Source organism: Zalophus californianus, chromosome 1, assembly GCF_009762305.2.
Source record: "Zalophus californianus isolate mZalCal1 chromosome 1, mZalCal1.pri.v2, whole genome shotgun sequence".
Lineage (NCBI taxonomy): Eukaryota > Metazoa > Chordata > Mammalia > Carnivora > Otariidae > Zalophus > Zalophus californianus.
In genome coordinates this window covers 66,633,995-66,658,837 of record NC_045595.1, presented here as the reverse complement: position 1 = coordinate 66,658,837, position 24,843 = coordinate 66,633,995, and the positions used below count along the sequence as shown (strand labels likewise).

The window sequence follows — 24,843 nt, the reverse complement described above, 5'->3', positions numbered from 1 at the left end:
TGCCCAGTCCTCTTTTCCGGCAGAACCTGGTTGTATGTGCCAACTCTGAGTCAGCCGCACCTAACCATCTCAGGCCAGGGAGGAGGCTTCAGCTCGGGCCCCATGCCAGAAGAGGACCTGTGTGGGGAGGGCTGGGGGTATGTAAAGGAAGAGCCCGGCTGCAGCCCCCACCCCAGAGGCATCTGGGGTAGAGGGAGAGGCCATGGTCCCAAATAATGCCCTAGTTTGGAGCATGGGGCTCGGAGCTGGGAGGTGACGTGGATCAACAGGAACGATGCTTGAGATGAAGCCAAGACAACTGTTGAAGTCAGAATTTCATCGCATCTCTGCCTCGGAAGAGGAACAGGGCTTGAGGAGGCCTGACATGCTGAGTAGAGGGGTCTGGAGGCCCCCAGGAAGGTCAGAGGCCCCCAAAGGGCAGGCCTTTTGGCATATGTCCTAGCCTAGGATGGAGGGGGGGATACAGTCCCCCTCATCCACCCCCCACCCCAGGACTCCAAAGTCAGGCCTGCCAGTGTGGACATGCTCTTCCCTGACTGGAAGGGAAACCAAGGAGGGCTCTGCCAGGCCTGCCAGGACCAGGGGGCACTCTTACTGAAGGACAGGCCCACCAGAATGAGTGCCAGATAAAGGGCTAAACCCTCTATGTGGAGGGGAGGCATAACGGAGGGAGGGGCCTCTCCGAAGTCCCTAAGTCCTGACCCACTCTCCACCCTCAGGACAGGAAGACCTGCCCTGTGGCTTATATCCCTACCTGAGGTATTCAAGGCCACCTAGGCCTGGTTGTACTGGAAAGAGGGTTAAGGTGAGCTAGGCCTTCTCCTCCAAGAGGGGTCCAGCTGACTTCTGCCAGACTCTCACAATGGCTTTATCAGTGCTCAGGAAGCCTGGGTGATTCACTGGTGGGCCCAGCACCCTTCATCCTGGGAGGCCTTCTGGGGGCTCTCCCAAGGGACTCTCCCAAAGGGTGGTGGGCAGCAGGATTCCTGGACTTTCCCTGGGGGTATATAGGTACCCTATAAAGAGGGTATCTGGGTGGCAAGAATTGAGGGGAGCAGGGGGGTTCCCTGTAGGGGCCCCTTGTTCAGACAGCCCCTTGGGAGGCCACCCAAAGAAGGGACCCTGAAGATGTAACCCACCCCACCACTCTGCCATACAGATCACCAGGGGTTTGGGGTGCTAGAGGCTCAAAGGTGAGTTCCCTGCACCCAATTGCTGTAAGCTTTCCCTGCTTGCGCCCCAACCCTCACCAAAGGCGCTCCTGGGGTTAGAAACTTCCCATCGAGAGAGGAGAGGACCCTCCTCCGGACAAGATTTAGGCATACCTCTCCGAGGACCTCCTAACCCATGCCCGTGCACCCATTTTGCAGAAGGGAAAGCAGAGATCCGGGGAGCCGTGGCTGGACCCCCGGACGCCCAGGCCCCCTTCCGCAGCAGCCCGGCTGGGCGTCGGAAGTTGCACGGTCCCTTTCCCAGAATGACGCCAAATTCTTTCGAGAGGCACCCCAAACCCGGAGAAGCGCCCACAGGTAGGGCGTGGGACCGGGCCGCCCGCTGTAATGACAGGGCCCACGGCCTGTGGGTGGCGGCGGCGGAGGAAGCGGGAGGAATCCAGCTATTTCTGGCCGGGGCGCGCCCACTAGCCCCGGCCAGGGTTGGCCCGGCTGCGGGCTCCCCCCCCCTCTGCCCTCCTCCATCCCCAAGAGGGGGCGGGGAGAGGCGCGGGTTGGCGGGGGCGGGGGGCGGGGCGATGTCCCGGGCCCACCTCCGGTCTCCGCCCACCGGAGTCCTTTCGGGTCCCTCCACCGCACTCGGCTCGCACCCGAGGCCGCCGGCGCAGTGGCCGCGCACGTGTGTCCTGCGGCGCCCCCTCCCGCTGCGCCGCCCGTCGGGCATGGACTCGGGCCGGGACTTCCTGACCCTGCATGGTGAGTTCCTGGCTGGCGTGTGGGCAGACCCTGCACGGGCCGACGCCGCGCGAAGCCGTTCCCGGGCCCTGGGCCGGGGACCCCCAGATTCCTTCTGCCGCCCTCCACCCCGCCCCAGGCCCGCCTCTCCGTTCTTTTGTTGCATTGGGGAAATCTCGGCGCAGGACTCTCGGGGTGGGACTGCCAGGCAAGACCTTGGGCTTGTCTCCCAGATCTGGCCGGAGGTGGGGGGAGGGTGCGGGTCTGAAGACTTCCCTGAAGGCGAACCCCGACCCCAGACCCCGCCTCAAGGATTCTGCCTTTTTCTGGTCTCAGAAGGCTGGGCTCCGTGGTCCAGCGCGCACGGAAGGGCGGAGGAGGGACGGAACCAGCATCCACGAATAACCAGGTTCTCCCCACACTGTCCGGGCCCCGCTGGAGAGGCTCCCCAAAGCCCAGGCTGCCTGGACCGCGTCAGGCCGCGTGGGTGTGGCAGGGGGGGGGTGCGCGGGGCGGAGAAGATGAAGAGGTGTGCAAGATTGGCCGAGGTCGGGCTGGGCGTTGGTAACTGCTCAGCGCAGAAATCCCTGTCAGCGATGCCCACGCTGGAAGGAGCAGCTAGATCCTCCCATCCGCGCACCCTCCTGGACGGGACCGGGCCGAGTCTCACCTCGAACTGCCTGCAGCTCCACCCTTTGTCCAGCTAGTTCTGTCCCTCTGACCCACCGGGGAACAGTCCTTGCCGTATTGCTGTCCCTCCAGGACAAAGAGCAGCAGTGGCTTCTGGCAGGTCGGGCCCCCCAGCCTGGTCTGGCATCTCTCCGCTCCAGCCTGGGGACTCACTCACTCTTAAGGGCGTCTTGCCCTCCTGGTTCCTAAGATCATCTCCCAGTTCAGCAAAACCTGCCCCTTACGCCAATCACTGCTTAACCATATCTCCCTGTTTTCTAGTATCCCTGGGGTGGGAGACTTCAGTGCCCACCACCTGCCCATCTAAACCATACATGAAGATGATAGATGGGAAAGAGAAAGGCAGAGCCCTCCAGCTGCCCACTAGAGACCCTCTGGAATTCAGGGGCATAGGAGATGTTCCTTTCAGCCAGCCACTAGTCTGTCTTGTGTTTCCCGGTTGGCCTAGACCTGGTCTCCATGGCCTGAAGAGACCTTGCTCAGGGCCCAGAGCTGTGACCCTCCCATCACTGGCCTGGGCTCCTCAAGGCAACTTCATCCAGCTGGGTCATGGGACCCCTGCCCCTTCCAGTGCTTCATCTTCTCAGACCAGAGGTGTCCTTAGTGCTCCTGCCAGACTGGCAAGAAGGGAGTCTGGATGGCTCAGAGGACCACAGTGGAGACTTCTGCTTTCTCATTATCCCTTAATGCTGTCTACCCTGCAGAGTGATACCTCTTCCAGGCCTGTCTCACTCTCAGATCTCCTAAAAGCCCTCCAGTCGTCTCTGGCACAGCTCATGTTGGAATGGGCTCCATCCTCAGGCATCTGTGCCTTCGTCCAGTCTTTCTCTCCCGGTGTCTTCCCTGGAGAGGAAGCTACGGGGAGGCACTGTGGCATGGGTTTGGCCCATTCTGTTTGAGACCTGCCTCCCAAATGCCTCACTCTGTCCAGCCCTTCCTGCGGGACCAGCGGGAACACTGCAACCCCAAGCTCTTTTCCTGAAGGCCCTGCCATTTCAAGCTCATCACCCAGAATTACCCTCCCTTAATTGCCTTGGTCCCTCCTGCAAACCAGATCAGGAAGCAGGAACCTGGCAAGGGGAGTTGATGGCAGGAAGGGGTGGTCACTGTGCCCTGTGCTTCCATTGGAGAGTCCGTACCCCTTTCAGATTTGGGGCCCCACAGCACCGAACATGTGGCTTGGGCAGTTGGCAGTCAGCTGCAGAAAGCTGCCCCCTCCCCTCGGCCTGGGGGGCCACAGAGCCTCCCTAGATATGAGATGTCCCCTACGTCCTCACCCCAGATGTGTGCAGATGCAGTGTAGGCTACAGGCATGGGTTCTGGAGGCAGACTGTCTGAGTTCAGGCCTTGACTTTTTCATCTCAAACAAATCCCTTGATTTCTTGGTGCCCTGTTTCCTCAGTGAAATAGGGGACAAGAACACTACCGACTTCATAGGCTTGCTGTGAGGACTGAATGAGGTCATACACAGAAGGCAATGGGAACAGTGCCTGGCACTCGGTAGGGGCTGTGTTCCTGCAGGAGGCCCACCCCCAAGTGATCATGCCCTGTGCATTCTTGGGAGATGAGGGGGGCACCATAAGGGAGTCCGTTGCTAGGAAAAATGTGCCCAGAACAGGGCTCAAGAACCAAGGGCCTCCTTCTGGTGTCTCTGGAGCCCTCAGACTGATGTTCCAGTCCCCTGGCCTCCTCGCCCTACTCCATTGCCTCTGCTGTCTCCATTCTAGCCAGGCCTGCACTGGCCTCGCCAGCAGGTCTCCAGATGTACCCAGAAGGACACTACTTCCCAGGCCCTCCCCTCGCTGAACACGTCCACCTTCACTAACTTTGCCTACCTCAAATCCACCCTGCCCCACTGTCAAAACTGGCATTTGTAAAAGTGGAAGGCAGGCCATAGGAGGGGCCTCATCTTCGCCCCAGGAGACCTCGACTGCAGTCCTCATTTTGCCTCTATTTATAAATGTTGTGACCCTGAGCACGTCCCTTTGCCTCTCTGGGCCCTTTTTTTTTTCCACCCATGGCATAGTAACACCCTATTTACAGGGGACATCATGAAGAGAAAGCATGGATGGGCATAGGAGCTCAAGGTTGGCAAGAGAGCCAGTACCCCCAAACGATAATGGTTCCAGAGCCATCATAGCAAGTTGGGGTGGCCAGCCCCCTACTCACCTCAGTTATGTTTCAAAACTGTCCCCGGGGTTCCAGACCCATACCCCACAGACACACACTGATCTTAACATTTCGTGCCATAGGCCACTTTGGCAGTCAGATGAAGCCTGTGGGCCCCTCCTCAGGGTCATGTTTTTATTTTTATTTTTTTTAGATTTTATTTATTTTTATTTTGAGAGAGAGAGAGAGAGAGAGAGAGCACACCCACACAAGCAGGGGGAGGGGCTGAGGGAGCGGGAGAAACAGGCTTCCTGCTGAGAAGGGAGCCAGATGATGCAGGCAGGGCTCCATCCCAGGACCCTGAGATCAAGACCTGAGCCGAAGGCAGACACTTAACTGACTGAGCCACCCAGGCGTCCCAGGGTCATGTTTTTAAATGCATAAAATAAAATACGTGAGAATTCAAAGGAAGCAAATTATATTGAGATGCGATTCTATCCGTAGGTCCTTGGCGTGAGGGGGGCTGGGGGGGTTCTTGGTCCTCTGGATGAGAACCTTTGTGTGGTGTCTCTAAAACAGGTTCACCTTACCCTCTGCCTCCTCCCTCTCCAAATGAAGAACAACTTGTTTGGGCCCGTATTTCAGCTCATCTACACTAACACACGTTCTTTTGATGTATTCTCTGTGGCGTAACCTTAGGCAAGTCACTCTGTGCTTCAGTTTATTGTTAGTGTTCCTTTGCTTGGCCGTGCTGATGGTTGGCTTTGGCGGTGACTCACTGCCAGTGCTGGTGACTGGAGCGGCAGTGAAGCTAATGGAGGAACTAGTCAGAGGCAGAGAGTAAAAGAGAGGAGTGAGTCAGGCCTCTGGGTGGTGTCCTGACCTTGGCACACAGTAGGGGCTGGGGGCATGAAAGAGAAGTTGTAACTTACATGAAAGGTCCCACTGTTCCCGAGCACACTGGCAGCACAGTTTTGTATAAAGTTGCAGTAGTTCTCATCTATTCATCAAAGCAAGCCTGCGTTAATGGACTCATTTTTAAAGATCAGCCTTTTTTTTTTTTTTCAAGAATTCCATTCGCATTTGGAACCTTGGAGATTACCCTACTCGGGTGGAGAAACTGTGAGAAGGAAACAGGTCGGCCTGTGAGGCAACAGCCAGCTGAATTACAATGACTTCGTTTAGTAATTGAAGTAAAATATTTGGCGGGCTTGGTGGTCTGCCCCAGGCTCCATTCCCGGCTCCGTCTGGCCCCGCCCCATCCCGTCCTCTCAGACTTGGCCACCCAGGCCGCCGCTACCCGATCTTCCCTGTTCTCAATCTTGCTCAAACTTCGTCCTCCGCCCGGCCCCCAGCAGGTGTTTTGAATTCGTGACTCGGGCTCCGCCCCCGGTGGACCCCGCCCCCTGGTGAGACACCGCCTCCAAAGCCGAGGTTCCGCCCCTCCCTGCCCGAACCCCGCGTTTTCAGGGCGGGGGCCTCCCTCGGGTCGCTCTCTGGGCCCTAGCTCCGCCCTCGGTCGGCTTCCTAAGTGACGCTCTGCCTCCCCGTCGCCTCCCAGACCCTGCTCCTTTCCCCCGCCTCCCACCCCAACCTCTGGGGCTGTGGCTCCGCCCCCTACCCGCTTTCTCGGCTTTGGCTTTCGCCACTGATTTGCTTCCTGGGTTATAGATTTGTGCCACTCCGCCTCTTGGGTTCTGGCTCCTCCTCTCCCCGCCTGGAGTCCGCTCTTGCCGCACCCCGCAAGGGCAAAGGTCCTGCCCCTCCGGGACTGGCCACGTCTCCTAGGGTCTGTCTCCGCCCCTTTCAGCCCTGATTTCTCTCACGCCCCGCCTCTAGGGCCGAGGCTCCGCCCCTCCAGGCTGGCCCCTCCTTCTGGGTTCTGACTCCGCCCCTCCACGCCCGGACTCCGCCCCCATTGCCAGGGCTTTCTAGAGACTGCGCTGTCCCGGGCCAGGCTCGGAGGCGCGGAGGCACTGGGAAGCGTCATGCAATGCCTGGGAATCCCGAGCCGGAGCCGCTCGAGAGAGCTCCAGCTGCAGGAGCAGAGCCTCAGGGTGGCGGCGCTCAATGGGCAGAGGCTGGGTAAGGAACGCAGGGGGCACCGAGCTCCGGGGGGAGGGCAGCTCGGGCAGGATGTAGACTTGTGTTCCTTCCATCCTTTGATTGGACCTGTTTAGTACTTCTGTGAGTGCGAGACCCACTGTGGGGCTGTGTTTGCAGGGGTGGCGTGTGGAGTGTTTTCGAGGCCGGGGGTGGGTGGGTGGGTGGGATTGGTCACTTCTGGTCTACCTGAGCCCCTCCAAAGCCCCCCACCCCTTACCACCCCTAACCACGCCTAACCCCTCCCGTTTACAAATTTCTGAGGCACTACTAGTTATGTGGCTCAGTGTGTAAGTGGTACGACTGTGTAACAAGATGGTTTTCCGAGCCTATGTGATCCAGTGTGATGGTGTGCAAGTGTGCGTGACAAGTGTGACAGCGGGGGACCCAGTGTGTAATCTGGTGGTGGCTCTGTCCCTCAACGTGGTACGTGGGGCCACTGCGCAGCAATGAGGATGTGTAATGCTGTATAACCAAGTGTGTGACATGGTGGCACCGTGTTGCCGTGTGTGGTCCAGGGGGGTGCTGTGTCCTGAGTGACTGTGGGAGGCAGATCGACAGGGGGTGAGCCGGCGGACTGATTCTGTCGTTCTGTGTTACAGTATGTGTTCTGTGGATTTTCTGACGTTGCTCAGTGCACCTGAGCGGTGACTTGCGTAAGGTAATGTTTCCTAGCACTCACCCTTGGGCAGGCTTCGGAGTCCTGACTCTGCCATGTAACTTCCTTGAACCTCAATTTCCTCATCTGTAAAATGGGAGTAATGATAGTGCCTTCCTCATAGGGTTGTTGGGGGGATTAAATACATGTGCTAAGAGCAGTATCTTATTGAAATATTGGCCGTGAACGTTACGGTAGCTGCTGTGATTACCATTGTGATGAAGATGTTCTGGCACGGTGTGTTGAGTGCGGCGGTGTGTAACTGTGTAGCTTTGTATGGCTCTGGGGCCCCCCTCGGGCTCCTCTTAGCACCTGCACACCCTCTGCCCTCCTCCACATGGCCACCTCACTGTGTGCTGCCAGCCTGAGTGGGTTGGTGAGGCTGCCAGGTCAGCCCAGGGGCTTCTGAGGTAGAGGCCCCTTATCACCACCCTCCCACAGGAGGAGAAGGTACTGAAGCTGAGTGAGTGGGGCTGAGCGAGGAGTGCCCATCAACATTCTGGGTGCTAAGGGAGCACGGGTGGCGGGGCGGGCAGCCCAGGGGCCTCAGAAATAAAAGGGCCGGCTGCAAATGAGACTCAGAGGTGGGGGTGCCTGCCCAGGTTCCCTAATGGCCCAGAAGGTGGTGGCTATTATCAAGGCCCACTTCGGGGCTGAGGGCCGTGTTCCAGAAGCCATGTCAGCAGCCAGGGGACTTATCTCTGCCTGACCGCAGACAAGGCCACAGCCTGGCTCCAGGACAGGATGAACATGTCATCTCCCCCACGGTGTTTTCCAGAACCAGAGGGTGGGGCTCACCTTCTACTTTCCAACCCCTCCCCCGTTACCATCTCTGTTGTTGGCAGTGGCTTGTCCTAATGAGTGCCCAGCTTGGGGGGCAGGGGGCAGGCATAGGGTAAGGAGATACCCTGCTGATTACACCTCAGCTCAGAAAGGACAATGAAATACCCTAGCAGAGGCTGAGGGCCTCTCTTCTGGCATCTGGGAACTCCCTTCCTCTCGTTCCAAGTGCCACACACACAGCCAGCAGTTTAGGACATCCTGCAGGAGCCCCCTTCTGCACTGAACCTCCCCTGGGGCTGAAGGGATGCTGCTCATACTAAGACAGAGGGGTCCCCCAGAAGTGTGGGGAGACTTGGGACAAAGGAAGAAGAAGGCACATCAGGCCGTCACCTCTGAGGAGGCTCACAGACACCTCTTCTGACGCTGTTCTCACCCAGTGCTGATGGGGGAACAGAGTCATGGGGGAGGGGGGCTGCCTAAAGTCATGGGGGGGTTGTTAGCACTGGGCTCTGTCCCTAGTGGAGGCAGGAGATTGGGGAGGGATAGAGAGGGTATGGGTGGCTGAGGCCTGGGGAAGTGGTTCAGAAGTTTCCCTAGGTCTTATGGGTGTGTGGGGCAGGCTGGTGGGGTGGGGGGATTGGGGGCATGGATAAAGCTGGAGAGCCTATCAGAGGCTGTAGATCAGGGCTCAGAAAAGAAAAGCTTATAGGCCTAGTCACAGGCAGCTCAGACTGGACCCACACGGTCCCTGATGCCACCGCTCTGCTGGAGCAGGAGGATAAAGATTGCTGAAGGGCCACATAGTTTTAGTTTTGGGGACGGAGTGAGGTGAGATGGTCAACTGGCTCTGAGCAGAGCTGGCAGCTGGACTGCATCTGGCTCTGCTGATAGATCTGGATCTAGATGCATCTATCTCTGTATTATATTGATGAATCGTTAAGGTGGGGCGTGGTGTCTCCTTGATCACAGTTGATACAGGCTGTGCTCGGGGATGAGGGCTCCTGGGGCCCAGGCCTAGTGCCCCTTTGGTACTTCTTGCTTGGGCCTGTTAGGACAAAGAGCATTGTATCTTTGGGAGCCCATGCTGAGGAGGCCAGCCTGGGTCCCTGAAGACAGCTGGGCAGGAGGGGCTATGCAGCTAGGGTCTGGTCCTCCGTGCCCTGGGCTGGGTCCTGCCTCAGCTGCAGAGAACTGGGCCTTAGGGCCATTATAACCTGAGGGTCCCAGACCCAGGACACTCAGAGACGGGGTGGGCATGGAGAGCCAGGGGCATCCCAGGGGCCAAACCCAGGCCACATTTGGCTCATCTCTCTCTTCTGGGTGCAAGGATCAGAGACCTACTCAAGGAGGTGGAAGTCAGGGTGGGGGCAGCAGGGTGAGTATGGCAGGGATGGGCACAAGGGTCCTACTGCACCCATAGTGTTGACACCAAGAACTACAACTTCTGTTACCTCCGAACCTTTTCTTTCCTGCTCGGCCTGATATTTTGGTCCCAGCTTCCGTCAGATCACTCTGACCCCTAAGTATGACCAGGAGGGGCACACTTTGTTTTGCAGAGCCAGGCCATTTCCCAGGCATCTGGTTCCCCAGAACCAGATGTTCCGGAATTAGCTGCTTCCCCTTGTCCATTCAGCTGTGGATGGCAGGTCACAGTATATAAAGTGTAGCCTTGAGTGGGTGGGTGTCCTAAGGTTTGCGTGGCCTTGGCTGGCAATCAGAGATGGCTTCCTGGAGGAGGCAAGGCTCCAGGATCAGGTTGGAGCATGGGTGAAGGTGGGAGAAGGGAACCAAGAGCGGAGGGCGAGGCTTTTGAGAAGTGGGACCCTTCTCCGAGAGGATCCAGAGGTGGGAGTTGCTGGTGTGGGACCTGGGGCAGCAGGGACACAGGAAGAAATGGCATCTCACCTGCTCTGCCCCCTAGGCCTACAGGATGACAAGGACCTACAGGCACTGCTAAAGGGCAGCCAGCTCCTGAAGGTGAAGTCCAACTCATGGCGGAGAGAGCGTTTCTACAAGTTGCAGGAAGACTGCAAGACCATCTGGCAGGAGTCCCGCAAGGTCATGCGGACCCCGGAGTCCCAGCTGTGTGAGTGTCCCGGGGCTGCAGGGTGGGAGCAGAGTGTGGATCCTATGCTGGCATGGGGAGTCGGATGCTGGTTGGGGCAGGGAATGGTGGGGTGGGGAGGTCAATCCTGGACCACAAATAGGGAAACCCAGGCCTGGCCTGATGGGGCCCAGGTCGGTCACACAATCGGGACCAGATACCGGGAAACTGAAGCTGGCGAGGGTGGGGGAGAAGAGTTAGTTAAATCACCGATAGCGCAATTGAGGCCTAGTCTGGGCCAGACAGGGCAGTCATGGAGGACCAGAGATGGACGGGCTAAAGCCTTTTGGGGGTAAGGATACATAACTGTGACCACAGGTGGGAAAGCCAGGCTCAGAAATAGGGAGGTTTCTGGGCAGTGTTGTCTGAACGCACAGGGTATCCACCCAGATGTGGGAAGGAGGGAAGTTTGGTGGATTAGGACTCCAGGTGTAGTGAGGCCAAAAGCCAAGCCCAAAGTCCGGGGGCAGATAAGGCTCTTCCTGGTATCAGTGGCCAGGATATGAGGTGGGGCTGCAGGAGGCAGTTCCTTCCTGGGACTGGGGCCGCAGCAGAGAGGTAGGGTGGAGTGGAGTGAGGCCTTACTAGCTGGGCAGCTCCCTTGAGGGTATTGGGTCTGAGGATTGTCTGGAAGCTTTGGAAAAGGCCCTGGAACCCAAGGCTCAGGCCTGCGAATGGAGAGTGCCTCCAGCAAGGCCCCACAGAGAAAGCTGTGCTGGCTAGCTGCCTTGTAACACAGAATGCCCTAAAGATTCTGTAAAATGAGAGGTCCCCGCTGTTTACGTGGTGGGAAAATTTTAGACCAATGCTGCCCAAAAGAACTTTCTTTGATAATGGAAATGTTCTGTATCTGTGCTGTCCAGTGTGGGTGCCTCTAGCTACCTGTGGCCATTGAGCACTTGAAATGTGGCTAGTGTGACTGAGGAACTGAATTCTTAATTTTACTGAATTTTAGCTACTTCATATTTAAGCAGCCACACGCGGCTGGCGGCTGTTGTACTGGACAATGCGGAAAGATCACTGTCGCTGGATGTCACCCAACCCAGGTCCCCTTGGCTGTGGTGGGGAAGGGGGAAGGGCAGGGCCAGCCCACTGGGGAGTGCCATCAGACACAGGTGACAGGCTCGAGATGGGAGAGGGGACAGGAGGAAGGGGAGGTGCCCGGGCAGGGTTTACCGGGCCTCACGACACGGGGTAGGAACCTGAGAAAGTATCTCCTGCTGCCCGTGTGGCCTGGAGCAGGGTCAGAGGTAAGGCAGGACAGGAGCAGGGTCAGACGGGGAGAGCTAGGCAGGGGGCCTTGGGGCTGTGGGCAATGGAAGGTTTCTGAGCAAGGCAGGGTAGGGTTAAAGCCGACAGAGCCTGAAGTACTCTCCGAAAACCACCCGAGTGCATGTCAGTCACACCGCATGGGAGTGACCCAGACCTTGTCTCTGTCTGGCCTCTGTCTGTCGGTGGCACCAGCCAGGCTCCTTCATGGGCCTCTGCCCTGATATGGGGCTTCCTGTTCGACGCTGGTGGGGGGCGGCACGGTGGGAACAGGCGTCTTGCTCTCTGGGCTCTGGGGATTCCTGAGAGCCCGTACATATGCCTGGTTTCCTGTGTGTGCCTGGCACTTACTTGGCGGCAGCGGGCATGGGGGCAGAGACAAGAGTAGGGGACCTGGGCTGGTGAGATGAGCCCCTCATACTGGGAGAGCTGTGAGCACAGGGGCAGGAGGAGCCTTCCAGGCAGGAGACCAGTGTGAGCAAAGGTGCAGGGCCGAGACTGAGGAAGGGGCATGAGTGAGGGGCCTGCACTGACCAGAGGGGCTGCAGGGGTGACAGGTGCGGGGTCGGGCACCAGCTGTGCTCAGGTGAGGAAGGTGGCCAGAAGAGACTCTCTTCCAAGTCAGAGACACTGAGACGGCTCTCTGGCTGAGCATGCCTGTTGGCTGCTTCCCTTCTCCGGGGGAGCAGTGAGACTGTTGTCCCCAAATGCACTCTACCCTCGGGGAAACTGAGGCCAGGTGAGGGAGGAGGGGAGCAGCGCCCCCAGTTCTCTTCCCCAGTTTGCCCTGATTCTGCCACCGCTACGCTCCCTCCACTCTGGCTCCCAGAGGCAGACAAGGTATTATCAGCAGTGCAAGCATCTGGACTTTCTCTCTGGTGCGGGTGGGGTGCTGGCCCAGGAGCTGCCCGGCTCAGGTTTCCTGTTTTCACTCCCAGCCCGGGGCAGTGGCAGCTGGCCTGAGCCTAGCGGGCGCAGGAGGCTATGGGCAGAGGGATTGAGCAGGGCTATCCCCTGCACCCCAGATGGCCCAGAGCTCACATGTCCCACTCTCGGAGCCTGCTGCCCAGGCTGGGCACATGCCCTTCACGTGGGGCTTGCAGGTGGCTCGGAGGCCTCTGGGCACTCAGGGTGCAGGCAGGCACGGGGAGGACAGGTGAGCTTGTAGCTGAGGCTGCTCTAGGACCCAGGACAGAGGGATGTGGAGGGCTCAGGACACAGGTGGGGCAGGGGTGGAGCCTGGACCTTGATGCTGGGCAGCTTAGCATGAGCCCGGCTGATGGGACTGGCTCCCAGCCAGGCCAGGAAGGGCACCCTGCAGTCTTGCTCCTCCCTGAAGCTCGGAAGGTGTGGGTGTGACAGAAGGGCTCTCCCCCCAGTTCCTAAGGGCAGAATGATGGACTCTCTCAGACCCCTAAGGGGCACCACTTGGGGTCCTAGAGGGCAAGAGCCTTCCCACACTCTTCTTGCCAAGGGGATCCCTGAGGTCTGGACACACGTGGACACACGTGGACACGCAGGGCAAGGCCGTGTCTATGCCGCAGCACAAGCACTGCTCCCTGTGCCCCCACACCCCGGGGCCAGGGCTGCCGGAGGGTGGCTCCAGGCTCCCGCATGGTCAGGAGAGGGGCCTGTAGGCTCTCAGAGCCATCTGAGGGAAGGGTAGTCCAAAGTCAAGTGCGATTAGGAGGGTATGTATCCTGTTTGTCATAGGCTCCAAGCTCCAGAATGGTCTCTCCCCATCTCTAAAAGCCCTGCCCTGCCCTAGTCCCTCCCAGCCTGGAAACAGCAGGGCCTGGGGTCCCAGGTGCCCTTCTCTAGGGTCAGTCTCTCCCTCTGCCCTCCCCCCCCCCGCCCCATGTTTCCCCTGCCCACCACAGCTGTGTGTCACATTCCTCCTCCATCTCGGTCTCTGTTCTCCTTCCTCCCTTGTGTTCCCCCTGTCCGTCCTGCTGCCCCCCTCCTTGTCTCTGGATCCAGGCCTGAGCTCCAGCCCTGGCTCTGTGTCCCCACACTGTGCCCTGGCCGCACCAGGGGCAGGGACTGGCCTCGCAGCTCTGCCACCTATCCCCTTCTTGCAGTCTCCATTGAGGACATTCAGGAGGTGCGGAAGGGGCACCGCACGGAGGGCATGGAGAAGTTTGCCCGGGATGTGCCCGAGGACCGCTGCTTCTCCATTGTCTTCAAGGACCAGCGCAACACACTGGACCTCATAGCGCCATCGCCGGCCGAGGCCCAGCACTGGGTGCAGGGTCTGCTCAAGATCATCCACCACTCGGGCTCCATGGACCAGAGGCAGAAGCTGCAGCAGTATCCTTCTGGTGGCAGTGGGTCCTGGCCCAGCCTGTGGATCCTGGCTGTGGTCATCACCAGGGCTGCCTGGGTGTGGAAGATGCCCAGCTTGGGCCGCCATACGGACATAGCAGAGGCTGGGCGGCTCACACAACGGAAATGAATCTCACGGTTCTGGAGGCTGGACACCCGAGCTCTCTTCCTGGCTTGTGAGGGGCTACCTGCTCACCGTGTCCTCACATGGCAGAGGGAGAGAGAGAGGGAGACAAGCTCTCTGGTGTCTCCTCTTATAAGGGCACTAATTCTATCATGAAGGCTCCATCTCATGACCTCATGTAAGCCCCCCATGATTCATCCCCAGATGCCATCATATTGGGGGTTAGGGGGGATTGATTTGGGGGGAACACAGTTCAGTCCTGAGCCCTGAGAAAGTACCTGGAGCCCTGTTTGGTCTACTCAGTGCAGCCCCCGCTGTCTCCTCTTCTCCCCGCCCCCCCCCCCCCGAACCAGCACAGAGTTCTGCTAATGGCAGCAGCTTCCATACGAGACTGAGTCTTGAGTGTTTGAACCATGTCTCTTGGAGTTACTACATTTTTTCTCTCTGGGAATTTGGAAGGCCATGGTACCCCCTGTGTCATTCTTTGGGGAGTGATCACGTTTCCTTGGGCCTCGTGTGCAGGCCAGCCTATAAGCTTAAAACAAATTCACTTCCAAATCTGGGGGCACAACAGCACACTAGCCTATGGTTCAAAGTGGTCAGGCTTCTGGTACAGAGGATTAGGGTGCAGCCAGCTCCAGTTCCTTCATTTTAATGACAGTTTTATTGACATATAATTCACATACCATGTGATTCACCTGCTTAAAGTTACACGGCAATGCCATTCAGTATATTCACAGGGTTATAAGTAATTTTACAACACTTTGATCACTGTAAAATGAACCCCACACCCTTGAGCAGCCAGGCCCCATTTCCCCATAAGCCCCCACGCCCTAGACAACCACTAATCTACTTTTTGGCTCTTTATGTTTGCCTTTTTCTGGACATCTCATATAAATGGAATCGTACTGTCTTTTGTGACTGACTTCTTTCACGGAGCATCTTTTTCAGGTGTCTCCATGTTGTAGTGTGAATCAGTACCTCATCCCTACTTTACATCCCTCATTACTTCTGAGTAATATTCCATGGTCTTCTTATTCCACATTTTATTTATCCAGCTAGCAGTTGATGGACAGTGGGGTTTTTACTCTGGAGCTTTTATGAATTAATGCTGCTATGAACATTGGTGTGGTATATAGCTAGGATATATAAGTCTTATGGTAACTGTATGTTTAACTTTTTGAGGGACTTCCAGTTTTCCAAGGAGGAAATTGACATTCCCACCAAGAGTGTATGAGGGTTCCAATGTGTCACATCTTCGCTAAGGCTTGTTACTACTGTTACTACTTTTTTATCTTAGCCACCCTTGTGGGTGTGAAGTGGTATCTCATTGTGGTCTCGATTTGCATTTCCTTGATAGCTAATGATGTCAACTATCTTTCTATGTGTTTATCGGTTATTTCTAGAAATATCTATCAGATCCTTTGAGGAAATATCTGTCAGATCCTTTGCCCATTTGTTGTTGTTTTAAGATTTTATTTTTAAGTAATATCTACAGCCAACGTGGGGCTTGAACTTACAACCCTGAGATCAAGAGTTGCATGCTCGGGGGCACCTGGATGCTCATTCAGTTAAGTGTCCGACCCTTGGTTTCAGGTCAGGTCATGATCTCAGGGTCGTGAGATCGAGCCCTGAGTCAGGCTCCGTGCTCAGCCGGGAATCTGCTGGAGATTTCCTCCCTCTTCCTCTCTTCTCTGCCCCTCCCCCTGCTCACGCAAGCTCTTTCTCTGTCTCTAAAATAAATAAATTAAAAATCTTGAAAAAAAAAAAAAAGAGTTGCACGCTCTACCCACTGAGCCAGCCAGGCGCCCTTTAAGCTCTTTTTTAAATGGGTTTATTTTTTAAAAATTTTTACTTGCGGTAAAAGCTACATAACATAAAATTTACCATCTTTCAACCATTTTAGTCATGTGGAGTACCTTCACATTGTCATGCAACCCATCTCCAGAACTCTTTTCATCTTGTAAAACTGAAATTCTTTCCCCATTAAACAACAACTTCCCCTTCTCCCACCTCCAGTCCCCAGCCCCGCCCTCCCCCTCCCCCTCCCCCCCCCACTGTATACTCTCTGTCTCTCTGAATTTGACCACCCTAGCTACCTCAGACAAGTAGAATCATAGAGTATTTGTCTTTTTGCAACTGGCTTATTTCACTTAGCATAATGTCCTCAAGGTTCATCCGTGTGGTAGCCGGTGTCCGAATTTCTATTCTTTTTAAGACCGAATAATAATATTCCACTGTCTGCATATACTATATATTGTTTCTTCATTCATCCATTGATGGGCATCTGCGTTGCTTCCACCTTTTTCCTGTTGTGAATAATGCTGCTGTGAGCATGGCTGTGCAAATATCTGAGACTCTGCTTTCAGTTCTTTTGGGGTATATACCCAGAAGCAGAGTCGCCAGATCACAGGATAACTCTACTTTGAATTTTTTGAGGCACCACCATATTGTTTTCCACAGCATCTGACCTACTTTATACTCCCATCGACAGTGCACCAGGGTTCCGATTTCTTCAAGTCCTCAACACACTTGTTATTTTCTGGGTTTTTTGGTTTGGTTTGGTTTAAGTTTTGATAGATGTCTTATCGTGGTCTTGATTTGCATTTCCCTAATGATTAATGCAGTTGAGCATTGGTTTTTTTATTTGCTTTCCTGTATCTTCTCTGGAGAAATGTCTATTCACATCCCTGGCGGTTTGTAATTGGGCTCTTGGTCTTTTTGAGTTGTAAGGGTTGTTTATATATACTAGATATAAGTCCCATCATAATTATGCTTTGTAAATAATTTCTCTTCTGTAGGTTCTCTTCTTTTTCTTGATGGTATTTGAAATGTGAGTTTTTAGTTTTGGTAAAGTCTAATTCAACTACTTTTTGCTTTTGTGGCTTGTGATTTTTTTATGTTGTATCTAAGAAAGCTTTGCTTAACCCAAAGTCACTAATGTTTACTCTTATTATTTTCTTCTACAGGTTTTATAGTTTTAATTATTAAATTTAGGTCTTTGCTTTATTTTGAATTCATTTTTGTGTGTGGTGTGATGTGGGGGATCCAATTTCATTTTTTTAGCATGTAGGTAGTTGTCCCAGCACCATTTGTTGAAAAGACTGTTCTTTCCTCATTGAATTGTCTTTACACCCTCATCAAAAATCAATTGACCATAAATAGGAGGGTTTCTTTTCTTTTTTTAAAGATTTTATTTATTTATTTGAGAGAGAGCGAGAGTGAGAGAGCGAGAGGACAGAAGGAGAGGGAGAAGCAGACTCCCTGCTGAGCAGAGAGCCAGACGAGAGGCTCGATCCCAGGACCCTGGGATCATGACCTGAGCTGAAGGCAGACACTTAACCGACTGAGCCACCCAGGTGCTCCAAGAGGGTTTATTTTCATGGCTGTCAGTTTTATTCCATTTATCTATGTCTATCCTTGCACCAGTACACAATGGTTTGGTTACTGTAACTTTGTAAGTTTAGAAATTGGGAAGTGTGAGTTCTCCAAATTTGTTCTATTTTTTTTTTTTAAGATTTATTTATTTGAGAAAGAGAGAGAGAAAGTGAGCAGGAGCAGGAGGGGCAGAGGGAGAGTGAGAGAGAATCTCAAGCAGACTCCAGGGGCTCGATCCCACGACCCTGAGATCATGACCTGAGCTGAAACCAAGAGTTGGACGCTTAACTGACTGCTCCACCCAAGATTTTTTTTATGCAAGATTGTGTTGACTCTCCTGGGTCCCTTGACGTTCCATGTGAATTTTAGGATCAGTTTCTGCAGAGAAGCCAGCATGATTATGATAGGGGTTGTGTTGAATCTGTAGATCAATCTGGAGAGTATTCCCTATTTAATGATGTCAAATCTTGTGATCCATAAATATGGGTATCTTTCCATTTATTTAGATCTTCCTTAACTTCTTTAAACATTGTTTTGTAGTTTTTCAGAGTATAAGCTATACATTTAAAAAAATGGATTCCTAAGTATTTTAATTCATTTTGAGGCTACTTGATAGAATTACTTTCTTAATTTCATTTTCTGATTATTCATTGCTAGTGTATATCCAGCTGCTTTGAGGGATATACTTCGAGCTCTGTACGTTTCCTTACTCTGTGCTTTTCAGCATTTCATAGATTTTTAAGTATTTTTTCTCAATGCTATCTCTGCCTGATTTTGAGCTTTCTTAAAAGTCCAATTCTGTAACGTAGGCTTATCCTTGGGCAGTCTTGTGCCCTCTGGAGGGTTCTGTTGCCCAGCCCTTGAGATCATAAAGCCATGCATCCCAGCCTGCTGAATAACAATCAGCATGGGGACCTCATGTTTGGCTGGACTGCTCTGAACTTGATTTTTTTTAAACCTGGAGTTCTGCCATAATTATTTTTTCATGTAAACATATACATAAAATATGGCTGTGTTAGAATGAAGTTTTCTTTTAATTTTTTAATTTTAATTTTTTTAATTTTGTTTTTAAAGATTTTATTTATTTATTTGAGAGAGAGAGAATGAGAGACAGAGAGCACGAGAGGGAAGAGGGTCAGAGGGAGAAGCAGACTCCCTGCGGAGCAGGAAGCCCGATGCGGGACTCGATCCAGGGACTCCAGGATCATGACCTGAGCCAAAGGCAGTCGCTTAACTGACTGAGCCACCCAGGTGCCCCATTAATTTTTTAATTTTTAAAAAAGATTTATTGATTTATTTTAGAGAGATAGTGCATGTGTGCAGGGAGGGGCAGAGGGGAGGGAGAGAATCTCCAGGCAGACTCCCCACTGAGAGTGCAGAGCCCAAGGTGGGGCTCAATCTCATGACCCTGAGATCATGACGTGAGCCAAGACCAAGAGTAGGACGCCTAACTGGCCGAGCCACCCAGGTGCCCCAGAATGAAGTTTTAAAGGCCCACAAAATAAAACTGCCGATTTTTGGGTTCTGCCCCCAATCCTATTTTCTGCATTTCAATTTGCCTAATGATGCATTTGCCAAAAATAGTGGAGAGCTTACATTTGTATCCATTTCTCTGTGTACTGTTGTCATAATTATTTCCTTGTATTAGTATAGTCTCCATAACAAGCTATAGTGACTATGTAATATTCCATTGAGGAGGTGCCCTATGAATTAGTGATCCATTCTTCTAATGTTGAACATCTATTTTCAGTCTTTCACTACTATAAGTAACATTGCAAAGAACTATGTTCTAAGAGCTTTCAGTATTTAGGAGTATTTCCTTACCAATAGAATCCTAGAAGTGGAATTAGTGAGTCCAATGATGTAATGGTTTTGAGATTTAGCTGTGTCTCTGCATCACAGTACCAAGGGTTGAACAATTTCCTTTATCCAAGTGGTGGATGGGATGTCCATGTCACCTCACCCCTACCTGCACTGGGTAACAGACTTTTTAAAGTGCTGATCTTAGAGTTTAAGAAATTGCATCTCATTTGCAAATTGTTGATATCTTTGATTACCGAGAATGTTTGCAAAAGGTCAGTTTATGGCCTTTTCTCGTTTAGTTATTAGGGTCATCATCATGTTTTCTGGACAGCTTTATTTTTTTCTTTATTTGACCCTCAGAATTATTTAAAGTTTACATGGCATCAATTATATTGTTTCCTTTGTGACTTCTTCTAAAAACCTGCTGTCGTTTTTTAAAAAATTGTTTTCATTGTCTTTGTTCTTTAATGGAATGTACTGTGGAAAGTCCTCTTTCTTGACTTCTCCAGGTCAAGTCTGAGGGGAGAGGGGCCAGAGGTAATGGAGAAGTGGAGGCTAAGTGCCCCCATTGTGACAGCATGATGCAGGCTTCATTTTTGCTTGTGATATCCTCACCTTCTGATCTGTGGCTTCAAATTTGCTCTTTCTTGTAAAATAAGCCTCAAGTGCTTTAGTCAAGTTGGCTAACAATTACGTATTGAAAACCAGAAGGACGTACCTTGAGACTTTAACTGGCACTGTCCCTAGGTGACAGGACTCTGGGGGATTAATTTATTTACTTTTCTGCATTTTGTAAGTTGTCTATAGTGAACTCTTTCACAGTGAGAAAAGAAATGTTTTGTTTTTTTAAATGTGAAAGGGTTCAAAGCCAGTAAATAGAAAAAAGCCCCCTTAATCGGATGTATCATTTCCTCTGAAGAGGCCATCCGGTCTTGTCCCTGGAATGCTGGTGTGCAGTATGTCAGGCCTGCAGGGATCAGGTGATCTCTGTCCATCTGGGCCCAGGAGTTGACCCTGGGCTTGAAACCTGGCTGTAGCTGGGACCTGGGGGGTATCCGGGCTCCTGGGTACTTTCCTTACTTCTTGCCCAGCTGGATTCACTCCTGTTTGCGAAAAGCTGACAAAAACAAAGACAACAAGATGAGCTTCAAGGAGCTGCAGAACTTCCTGAAGGAGCTCAACATCCAAGTGGATGACAGCTATGCCCGGAAGATCTTCAGGGTGAGGCAGGGAGTGAGGGCTGGGTCTGTGTGGCCGTGGGCCTGGGACCCTAGTGGGGAGCATGCTCTGAGCCCTGCCCACCTGGCCTGGCAGGAATGTGACAACTCCCAGACGGACTCCCTGGAGGATGATGAGATTGAGGCCTTCTACAAGATGCTAACCCAGCGGGAGGAGATTGATCGCACCTTTGCTGAGGCAGCGGGTTCCGGGGAAATGCTGTCGGTGGATCAGTTAGTGACGTTCCTGCAGCACCAGCAGCGGGAGGAGGCGGCAGGGCCTGCACTGGCCCTCTCCCTCATTGAGCGCTATGAGCCCAGTGAGACTGGTGAGAGCCTGGCTGGGGCCTTTGGCCTGCAGTCCCTGGGGCCGCACCGGGCTGGGAGACCCTTGGGGAGACTACAGCCCGAGTGTAGGGAGCTGGAGGGAAGGGGGGCACCCTGGTCAGTATTTGCTTGCCCCATGAAAGCAAGCAGATGGGATACAGGGCTCCAGCCTCACTACCCCTGTCTTGGTTCCTTCTCCAGAGGGTTTTGTGGACTCCTCCTCCAGGAGATAGGAGGCTGGAAAAGCAAACCTTTTTCCTGCTTCCATCCTGGAACGGGCTTTGAGATGGGCAGACGGGGCCCTGCCCTGGAGGGGCTTCAGTCTGGAGGCCCAGAGGAGATGAGGCCTCGGCTTCAGGCGGTCTCACACTGTGGGGGACCGAGGAGGAGAAGACAGGGCCTCACCCTGGGATAGTCACAGTCTGATGGTTGACTCAGACTCACCCCCTCCGAGAGCTATCAAGGTCCAGCTCAGCACAGGGAGGCAGGGACAGCTGGGGGCTCCCCTCCCCGAGCGGTGGCGCCCGGAAGGTCTCCTGGAGGTGGCTGGCCTGGCCGTTAGGGTTCTGACTGGCGCCGGCCTCGTCCTTGGCAGCCAAGGCGCAGCGGCAGATGACCAAGGACGGCTTCCTCATGTACCTGCTGTCCGCCGACGGCAGCGCCTTCAGCCTGGCGCACCGGCGGGTCTACCAGGACATGGGCCAGCCGCTCAGTCACTACCTGATGTCCTCCTCGCACAACACCTACCTGCTGGAAGACCAGCTCACGGGGCCCAGCAGCACCGAAGCCTACATCCGGTGGGGCCCCGGGGCGGGGGCGGGGGTGGGGGGCCGGGAGGGGGGGGGGCCTGGGAGCGGGGGCGGGGCCAGCCGGGGACTGAGGGCGTAGCCCCTACGCCTGCCCTTGCTCGCAGGGCGCTGTGCAAAGGCTGCCGCTGCGTGGAGCTCGACTGCTGGGACGGCCCCAACCAGGAGCCGATCATCTACCACGGCTACACATTCACCTCCAAGATCCTCCTCTGCGACGTGCTCAGGGCCATCCGGGACTACGCCTTCAAGGTTGCGCGCGCCCCTGGCGGGTGAGGAGGGCAGCGATACGGGCGGCCCGCCCCTCCTAACCTGCGCTGGGGCCTCCAGGCGTCCCCCTACCCCGTCATCCTGTCCCTGGAGAACCACTGCAGCCTGGAGCAGCAGCGTGTGATGGCGCGACACCTGCGCACCATCCTGGGCCCCATGCTGTTGGACCGGCCGCTGGACGGGGTCACCACCAGTCTGCCTTCCCCTGAGGTTCGCGGTGGGCATGGGGTACCCAGGCGAGAGGGCAGGGGCACTGGCTGGGAGGGCAACTGGGTCTTGACGAGCTGCTCCTCCGTTCTTAGCAACTGAAGGGGAAGATCTTGCTGAAGGGGAAGAAGTTGGGGGGGCTCCTGCCCCCTAGCGGGGAGGGTGGCCCTGAAGCCACTGTCGTGTCTGATGAGGATGAGGCTGCTGAGATGGAGGATGAGGCCGTGAGGAGCCGTGTGCAGCGCAAGCCCAGGGTTCGGGGCGCGGGGGGGGGGGAGCTATGGGGGAGGGGGCAGCCCTGGGGCCCTCCCCCATCATGGGATGTTTGCCTTGTCTCAATTCTCTGTGGCTGCCACTCAGACCCTCTGCCCCCCCTCTCTCTGTCTGTCTCCCTGTCTCTCTGTGTCTGGGTTTCTGGCTCTCTCAGTGCCCACCTGCCCCAACCTCTGAATCTAACCTGGGCCTCCCCATGGCCCCCAGGAGGACAAGCTCAGGCTAGTGAAGGAGCTCTCCGATATGGTCATTTACTGCAAGAGTGTCCACTTTGGGGGCTTCTCCAGCCCTGGCACCCCAGGGCAGGCTTTCTATGAGATGGTGTCCTTCTCTGAGAACCGCGCCCTCCGACTGCTCCAAGAATCGGGTGAGCCCCGACCCTGCATTCTCAGGGTGCTGGCCATCCGTCTGACCATTTGGACTGGCCCGGGCCAGGCCTGGCTCCACTACTCGGGAGGTGCACAGAGTTGGCACTCCCTGCTGTTAACCAGAGGGGGGCCGGGGGTGGGGGGGGTAGTTTGGGCTCATCAGGAGGCCTGTGCTTCTGACCACCCACACACCCTTTTCAGGAAACAGCCTTGTTCGCCACAACGTCAGTCACCTGAGCAGGATCTACCCTGCTGGGTGGAGAACAGACTCCTCCAACTACAGCCCCGTGGAGATGTGGAACGGGGGCTGCCAGATCGGTATGGGCTGGCAGGGGCTGAGGAGGCTGGGGTGAGGGTTTCAGTCCAGAGGGCCAGGGGTCAGGAGCCTTTGGGGACCCAGCTGGGGCCAGACACAGGGACTTGTGGGCTCAGGCGCTGGTACTCAGTTTGGGCATATTCCCCCTGCCAGCAAGTCAGGGTCTGAAATCGCCCCATTAGCACAGTCGTCCTTTGAATTCTGCCACCAGAAATGGAATGTGGGCTGGCATGGTGGGTCAGTGACGGTGGCAGGAGGGCAGTAGGCATCAGAGTGCTGCCGGACCCTGCTTCTGCCATGCCATGTGACCCTAAGGCCTCCATGTGCCCTGGGTAGGCTGGGCTCTAGGGCCCCCGAGGCCAGCCCACAGCCTGTGACTGCTCTGTCCTGCCTACAGTGGCCCTGAATTTCCAGACCCCTGGCCCAGAGATGGATGTGTACCAGGGCCGCTTCCAGGACAATGGGGCCTGTGGCTACGTGCTGAAGCCTGCCTTCCTGCGAGACCCGAACTCTACCTTTAACTCACGTGCCCTGGCTCAGGGGCCCTGGTGGACCCGGAAGCGGCTCAGTGTCAGGGTACGGCCAGCCACCGCAGGGACAGGAGCCCATGGGCCTCCCTCCCCGCTACCATTCCTGAACCCTCATCTGTCCCTTGCCCCTGCTCAGGTCATCTCTGGGCAGCAGCTGCCGAAAGTCAACAAGAATAAGAATTCAATCGTGGATCCCAAGGTGACGGTGGAGATCCACGGTGTGGGCCGGGACGTGGCCAGCCGCCAGACTGCCGTAGTCACCAACAACGGTACTTGCCGGGCCTGGGTGGGGACCCAACCCCTGGACCTGGCGTCCGCACTGTTGACGTGGTGCTCATGCCGCCAGGTTTCAACCCGTGGTGGGACACGGAGTTTGTGTTTGAGGTGGTTGTGCCTGAGCTCGCCCTCGTGCGCTTCTTGGTGGAGGATTATGACGCATCCTCTAAGAACGACTTCATTGGCCAGAGCACCATCCCCTTGGGCAGCCTCAAGCAAGGTTTGTCAAGGGGAAGGGACGACAAGGTGGAGGAGGCAGGGCCTGTTATCTCTTGGGCCGGGGCCCTTGTCCCTTGAAGCGTCCTCACCGAGTGACCAGAACTCTCCGTGTGCTCTTTCCTGCCCATCCCCCTGCCAGGATACCGCCATGTCCACCTCTTGTCAAAGAACGGAGACCAGCACCCATCTGCCACCCTCTTTGTGAAGGTGTCTCTCCAGGACTAGGTTTGGGGGTTCTGATGGGGGCTGCCCCAGGCACACGCGGCCCTCTGTCCCCATGTAGGGACAGGGCTCGTGAGGCTGCTCCCCACCTCTCACTTGGAGCTAGAGGCCCCGCACTGCCTTCAGCTCTAACAGACGTCTGTGCTGCTGCCTCCCTGGGGTCCCAGGAGCTAGCTCAGTCCCTGGAGCTCTCTTGATTCCGTTAGGAAAAACACTGCAGCCCTCTGTCCTCTGGCCTGGCCCTGGGTTGAGGGTTTTTATAAAAGTTAGAAGACTAAGTCCTGTGGTCTCTTTACCTGAATGCCAGAAAGTCCCTATAAAGGGCACCTGTGTGTGTGTGTGTGCATGCATGTGTGTGGGGGGGAACGCTGGAGCCCCATCACCTCTCTCTCCATGTCCCCCACACTCACACTGTATGAGGGTTGTCTGTTCCCTTGGGCAGGAAGGACCAGTGAGAAACAAACCCCTCCATTGAAGACAGTGGACAGAGCTCAGTCCTCTGGAATGTCACAGACCACCCCCTCCAGTCCCAGAGGCCCCTTCCCACCCCCCACCCCCC

General features: G+C 55.1%; 1 protein-coding gene across 6 annotated transcripts; it reads left to right on the top strand.

The window, feature by feature from the left end:
* The first annotated feature begins 1,794 nt into the window (after nt 1-1,794).
* Nucleotides 1,795-24,620, top strand: PLCD1 (phospholipase C delta 1). 6 transcript variants are annotated; one of them, XM_035723810.1, is made up of 16 exons: nt 6,726-6,791; nt 7,412-7,470; nt 10,172-10,336; nt 13,604-13,933; nt 20,345-20,474; nt 20,568-20,799; nt 21,393-21,594; nt 21,711-21,855; nt 21,934-22,083; nt 22,176-22,334; nt 22,561-22,720; nt 22,923-23,039; nt 23,435-23,613; nt 23,704-23,836; nt 23,914-24,063; nt 24,202-24,620. In XM_035723810.1, exons 3-16 carry the CDS (start codon nt 10,242-10,244, stop codon nt 24,285-24,287), a joined length of 2,268 nt encoding a protein of 755 aa, XP_035579703.1. In that variant the 5' UTR covers nt 6,726-6,791; nt 7,412-7,470; nt 10,172-10,241; the 3' UTR covers nt 24,288-24,620. The 6 variants fall into 6 exon arrangements, with proteins under 6 accessions (XP_035579699.1, XP_035579697.1, XP_035579695.1 ...); XM_035723806.1 differs by lacking the exons at nt 6,726-6,791; nt 7,412-7,470 and adding an exon at nt 1,795-1,928; XM_035723804.1 differs by lacking the exons at nt 6,726-6,791; nt 7,412-7,470 and adding an exon at nt 1,801-1,928 and having other exon boundaries at nt 13,705-13,933; nt 24,202-24,562.
* The last annotated feature ends 223 nt before the right edge of the window (nt 24,621-24,843 follow it).

Bases quoted from the DNA above. Each gene is read 5' to 3' on its own strand.
- PLCD1 (XM_035723801.1), top strand. From the start codon at position 6,695: ATGCAATGCCTGGGAATCCCGAGCCGGAGCCGCTCGAGAGAGCTCCAG. The intron at 23,040-23,434 runs GTATGGGCTGGC...TCCTGCCTACAG, and splicing joins GAACGGGGGCTGCCAGATCG to TGGCCCTGAATTTCCAGACC. The intron at 23,614-23,703 runs GTACGGCCAGCC...GCCCCTGCTCAG, and splicing joins GGAAGCGGCTCAGTGTCAGG to GTCATCTCTGGGCAGCAGCT.